General features: G+C 55.8%; 1 protein-coding gene across 1 annotated transcript; it reads right to left on the bottom strand.

The window, feature by feature from the left end:
• Positions 1-128: 128 nt before the first annotated feature.
• Positions 129-2,390, bottom strand: VDBG_00432 (LIM domain-containing protein; the record flags this gene model as incomplete). The annotated part of the gene is made up of 3 exons (XM_003008705.1): positions 129-2,032; positions 2,176-2,220; positions 2,276-2,390. The coding sequence occupies 3 exons, from the start codon at positions 2,388-2,390 to the stop codon at positions 129-131; spliced, it is 2,064 nt and encodes a 687-aa protein (XP_003008751.1).
• Between the last annotated feature and the right edge of the window lie 4,050 nt (positions 2,391-6,440).

The raw sequence follows: 6,440 nt of genomic DNA, 5'->3' as shown, positions 1-6,440 counted from the left end.
TGGTGGTGGATTCCCTCTGATACGGGTCGGATGTTGTGATAAGTGAGCCTTGGGAGGCTCAGACCATGGTCTGGCTGCAACTCGATGTGGACTATCAGTCGTTGTGACGGTGGAGAGACTGAGTGAGTTCACATCATGCCGAGTCTCGTCATGCGCTTGTTCATCCGAGGCATTGGAGCAAGATTGGCCCCCGGCGCAAGACGCTGGCCACGAGGCAGCCCGATGGCCGGTCGTGGGCCGCCCCTGCCGGGACCGCCTGGTCCCATGGGAGGGCCCATCTTGGATCCCATTCCGGGACCCATGGGGGGCGGGCCGCCGCGTCGTGCGCCAGGCGGGCCCTGAGGACCGGGCGATCGAGCCATGCCGCGCGGAGGGCCGTCCGGCTGCTGTACTCGTTTCCACGCATCCCGCTCGCAGAACGCCCTGCCGTCGACTTCGAAGTAGCCGTTGGAGAGAGACATGCCGCAGTCGCCGCAGCGGAAACAGCCGACATGATACTTGATCGATTCTTCGTCCTCCAAGTACTGACCTTCAATGCCGCGCCCGCAGCTACCACAAAGACTGCCGTTGAGCTTGTGGTAGTGCTGCTCGCAATAGGGTTTGTCGTTATGCACGTAAAACTCGGCGGACGAAAATGGCTCGGTACATGTGGTGCAAACGAAGCATGCCTTGTGATACCGTCCAGTGAGGCGGCCGTCAGCGGAAGAGATGCTCTTTCCCTTTATGGGGTCACCGCAAGATTTGCAGTTGCCGCGAGATGACTGAACAGCAGGGTCGGATGGCTTCCGAGTTGAAGGTCGGGGAAGAAGATCGCGCGGAGGCGATGAGGCCTGTTGCCGAATGTGTGTTTCAACGGGGGCCCGGTTGTAGTCATTAGGACCAGCGGCCAGTGGTGATCTTGTCCTCTCCGGGCGTCCCTGGGCGGCGGGATCATACCGGACATCGCCCGAGCTAGGCTGGCGGTTAAAGGACGAGTTGGCATTTCTGTCGGCAGATGGGGCATTTTGCTGCATGGAGCCCATATCAGCCATGGAGACCTCCAAGTCGATCATGATGTTATCGAAATTCGAGGTGTCCGAAGGTTTCCTCCTCTCAGGTCTCGATCTGACTGGGCTAGTCTGTGAGCTGCTTTGGGAGCTAGAGTGACCCGGTCGGCTGAAGGTAGAGTAGCCTGATGACGCCGAGTCCGAAGGCGAGTGGTAGGGGTTTCCAACGCCGAATTCGTTGGCCAGATTGATAGTGGACGAGCCATTTCCGGCAGTTGATGGCCTGAGAAGACTAGTTCGCGGCGGTGGTGGCCTCGAGGTATCTGGACCCATTGAGGGTTGACGAGCATGGCTCGGGGCCTCGTCGACAATCTGCTTGAGCCGTTCGGGTCGTGGCCCAGGCGCTGACGGGGTCCGTAGAGGAGCTTCGGCAGGGTTGTTGGGTCTGGGAAATGTTCCGGATCGGTTGACACCGAAGGGCTCTGGTTCGAACTCTTCTGGTGCTTGGCCTGGAGGACCAAATCCACCGTAGCCATTCTTCCTGGGTACCCTCGGGGGCGCGATACCCACGTGGTTATTGCCCAAGAACGCGAATCCATCTTTCGGCGCACTGGTGCTTTGTGCGACTGGGCTGGTCCGTTCAGTGCTGTAGCCGACTTTGGGAGATTCGGTGATTCTCGGTGACACAGGCGGCATCTCGTCGGTCGTGGAATTCTTTCGTAACGAGGCGAATGCGTTTTTCGATGCTGGTCCTGGCTTACGGTTCATCTCGAATGGCCCTGGCGCGATTGTATTCATGCGCTGGAGCAGGGCACCTTGCTGCCTCTTGGGGCTGCTTGGCTGATAGGTTGGCTCACCGTCTCGCGCGTCGGGTTCGTCGAAGCCGCCGTATCCGCCAGGTCGCCTTGCTGTTAGTGGTGGTGTTGCGTTGTAGTCGGTCGCAATCTCTGGTTGAAAATAATCGTCGGGCCTGCCACCACTGGGGGTTTTGGGTGATACACTTAGGGAGCCGGTCGAACTGCTGATTGGCGTTATTTGACTTTGGCCTAGAAAAGGGCGATCTAGATATGCTGTTAGCTACTAGTACTCGGAACTGCGGGGTGCGTCAGGGTTGACTTGCTCGCAGCACTTGTGTCTACTCTCGGTGGCTGTGTGCGACTGAATTTGATGTCCTCTGGGGGCGGCGAACGTGCGTAGGAAGCGAAGGTGTCAGCGGTTTGTGGTGAAGGAAGTGCTTCAACCTCTGTCAGCATGTGTTGTCATGAAGAGAGTGGCGTAGAAAAACCTACCGCTATCGATGCTCGCGCCGCAAATGTGCTCCCCCATCATGGAAATCTCAACATCATTTCCACATGACGAGCACTTGATAGTCGGCATGAAGCTCGACTCCCGCGGGAACGCCATACTGGGCTTCCGTGGTCAATGGTTGGGATTGGATGCTTTGCTTGTACTTGGCATAGATGTCTCGATCTGGGATAGAAAAAAGCAGCTGGCGGTGAATGTCGTCGAACAGGTCGTTCAGATTCGAAAGGCACGTTGAGCGACAGGTTATCCAATGGTAATGTTGACGTCCAGTGACGTTTCCAAGAGGTCCGAATCAGTCGACGGACAACTTCTCGCAGAAGTGTCTGGATGTTTGTGTTCTGGGATTGCAACCAAAACGGGCAGGCTGATTGGGGAAGAAGGAGCAAAACTGTCAACTGCTCGGTGCAGGTCTGGGTTTGACGCTCAGATGTTCTGGTCCCGCCCGATGATTCTTGTTTTCGATTTTCGATGTTCGATGCAACGATCTTGGTCAGGCACGCTGGGAGGGTTGTTAGAGTTCCACGAGGGGCCCTTTTGCTTCCCTGGTGACTGATGGTACTGTGGGAAGAGAAAACAGGAATGCACGTCAGAAGGCAAGGGCAGTTGCAGAGTTGATGTTGCAGGTCGTGTCTCGAAATGCGAAGGGTGTCAGGGACTGGGGATGTTTGGGTTGCGGCCGAGAGCATGAGACCTGGTCGTGCCCCTGACCGATATCCTTGTCGATTAACAGGGATGCACAGGGACCCAAGGTCTTGGCTTCAAGGGCCCCTTGCCCCCCGCCTTTCCCAACTGGGCTGCGAGCTTTATTGCACAACTACTGAATGGGGGAGCTGCCATTACAGGGAAGCTAGTAGGTGTATGCGTCTGTGCCGCACGAGGCGCGCGGGCTGAGCCATTCGAGGCTAATATCGATGGTGTTGGTGATCGGTTCAAGAGGAAATGGGGAGTGGTTCATGGTTCGCGGAGGTCCCAAGCACAATAATTTCAGGCACTCGGGCCGGCCTCGAATGATGACTGGTAAAAGGGATGAAGCGTGAGAAGGTTTGATGTGGATGGAATTGTGCATCAACCCATATTCCAATCGTTTCGTTTCCTGGATCTGGATTCTTCAGTCGGACGAAGCTCTCACGTTGCCCTGACTTGGACACCCCGCTGCCGCCGAGCTTGGATGACAACCACTTTGCGCTCAGCAAGCCAAGCCTGTCGCTGAATGAACGAAGCTCGATGGAGGATCGCAGGCAAGGTAGTGCAGACTGTGCAGTTGCACGTTCCAGGTGGCACTGCCTACAGTGCATCTGCAGAGAAGGCGTTTCACACCGCTCCAGGATATCCCTACTCATACAGGCGTCCCTCACCTTGCCCCTCGTCCACTTATTAGCCAGACCAGCAGGTAGTCAGCAGGCAGGCCATGCATGGTGTGACCAGGACTAGGACAACAGCAGCAGCGTGTCCCTTCACTTTACAAACGAGTCTAGAACGTGGTGGGACTTAGTTGTCTTCTGTCAAATGGCGAAACACTTGTCGATCGACGAGCATTTGTTTCTTTCTTTGTGCAGCAGCTTACTCGCACTAGGTGGGAACCTAAGCTTGGGCATCGCAAAGTGTAGACGCCATTTCGGTGTACTTGTATGGGGTCTTAGTCAGGTCATCAAGCCAGGCAGCTACCTACCTACCACCTGGTGGTCAGCGTCAGCAATTGCGACTGCTACTTACCTTAGGTAGGCAAATCCGCCAGAACAGCCGGCGTTGCCCGTTCGCCAGCCAGCGCGGGCCAAAGCATGCAGCAGCAATGATTGTCCGGAACTTCGACCTTCCAGGTTCCCGAAGGTCATTTCCAGGGGCGCGCTACAGGATCACCAACCACACGAGAGCCAGCGGGATCGGGTACCTTACATCAGTTTGGGCAGTTGCCGCCGCTAGAAGCGATAGCAGGAAGCACCAGACCACCACCCTTCGACCAGAACCCCACCGCACCTGACCGCTAAAGTGGTGGCTCGTTTGTGAGCGGAGCCAGTGTCACAGTGACAGTGGCCACAGAGGCTCCAGTGGCTCCGGTGACACGAGGGGCCCTCCCCCTGTCGGATGCCCTGCTCGTGCATTAAGGTCGATTCCCGTCATGGCTTCATGTCCTTTGGTGAGCTTCTGGACCCTGATCATCGTCGGTCGGCGCACTCTTCGGCGCCGAGGGTTTGGCCCTTTCACTCTTCTCTCACACATCGATTCCCGAGTCTCACAAGCCGTCTACTGTCCGCTCATCGCCTTGGTCAAGTATGGTCCACGACCGCTATGATTCGACGGGACCTCTCCGAGAATAGTAGGTCGAGACAGCATGCCATGCGACGTGCCGTCGATTTATGACTGGCGCAGGAAGCGGCTCGGAGAGAATGCCCACCGTGTAGCGTCCCGCGTGCCTGACCAGGTGCGACGAGACCATGGCAAATATAGGGATCGTGGTCGGAGAAATACTTCAGATAGCGTGTGCCAGCCTGCACCAGCCAGCTTCGTAAGTCACTTCTCTCTTGCCATACATACGACGCATCTGTCTTGCCATCTGTTGATCTTTGGCCCTGGATCACAGCGGGTAAAAGCAAGGGAAACACGTACAAGTCCAATACTAATAAAGCAAGATGGAAAATCTTGTTCACACCTGACGCGAAACTTCTTTGAACACGGTCGTGTCGGCCACCAGTATTAGCTCCTTACGAATCGCGGCCCACAAATCCCCAGTACCTTGTCTCGTATCCCTAGCACCGCTTGGACCGACTGGTCCTGCTCATCACTCGAGTCGCGGTGCGAGATTGTCGAACCCAGTGTAAGATCAAATCAGATCCGTAGTACACGAGCATCCACTCTTCAGGTCTCGGTACAGCACAGTCAGCCAGCCTCAACCTCGACTTTGGATCCGCGACTTCCAACCAGTTATGTCTCCATGTCTGTGTTGTGTGCCATCTTCCACGTCGCCTCATGACCTTGAACCCCCCACCATCGGGACGTTGATCTGGCAATGAAGTATCCCTCCCAAGCTTCTCATCACTGCCATTGGCAGATGGACGAACGACACGAAATGAGTTGAGCGGCGCTCAATCTGCCGCCTGTCGTCGGCGGCCGGCACTCATTCGCTCAGCTCTGCACAACTCGCTGGCTCTTCATTAGCCGCAGCTACCATGCGGAAAAGAGCGGCTGTGACCGTAGCATCTTCGGAGAGAACAATTTGACACCTGCCAGGAATACGGCGTTGTGGTGCAACCACGCCCGACCGACATCTGCCAGGGCTGCCAGTTACATGCATGTACTTGCCCAGGACAGATTGGGACGCTCATTTGGTTTCCACGGGAACCCCTGAACAAGACGGCTCACCAAATAGGACCAAAATTGGTGGACGAATGAATGGATGCAGCCTCTCCGACCAAAATGGTACGTCAACACCAGGACGCTGCTCGATTGGGTCTCACGGATGCCGATCGCCATGTAATCACTTGCCTCGTCGAACATACCTTTTCCAGAACCTCTCACATCTCAATCAGGTGAGAATGGCAAAAGGCATTATTCGAGGGTGCTATGGACCAGGTTTGTGCACAGAAGTATGGGCGAGGGATCCATCGGCACATCTCTCTCGATCACGGGATGCATGGAATGCGCCGTAGAGAACAGTCCGAGGAGCATCCACCACGAAGACACGCCGACCCCATGCGCGTGCGCCATCTGGATCAGGAGAACGTCGAGCCAGGAGCAGCAAATGATCTCCATGTCTGTTCTGGTCTGCTGCGGACGAAACATCAATCAACCCACTCTCACCGGATTTCATGCATCAATGGATCGAAGCCTAGCCTGCCTGGGGGCCTGGCAAGTCCGGGGGAGGGAGTTGGTATCGAGACGACCTTCCTCAAACATGGCAATGTCTGTGGTGATCGCCATTTGGTTGGCAGACCTGTCGCTGACCCAGGCCCCTCTTGACCATCTTGACTCTGAATAGTCTCTCATGGTTCTATGGTTAAAAGAAAAAAAAAACCAAAAACCCTCGCATCAGCTAGACGCTCGTCTCCGGTACAGGGAATCAAGCATGCCATGATGAATGCGATTCCAGACATGAACTGTTCATCGACGATGGCGATCAAGACGATACTGCAACATATTCAATAGTTTGTCAGC

Source organism: Verticillium alfalfae, genomic scaffold, assembly GCF_000150825.1.
Source record: "Verticillium alfalfae VaMs.102 supercont1.1 genomic scaffold, whole genome shotgun sequence".
In the NCBI taxonomy this organism is placed as follows: Eukaryota; Fungi; Ascomycota; class Sordariomycetes; order Glomerellales; family Plectosphaerellaceae; genus Verticillium; species Verticillium alfalfae.
The sequence above is the reverse complement of the archived record's forward strand: the minus strand, read 5'-3'. Positions and strand labels throughout refer to the sequence as shown.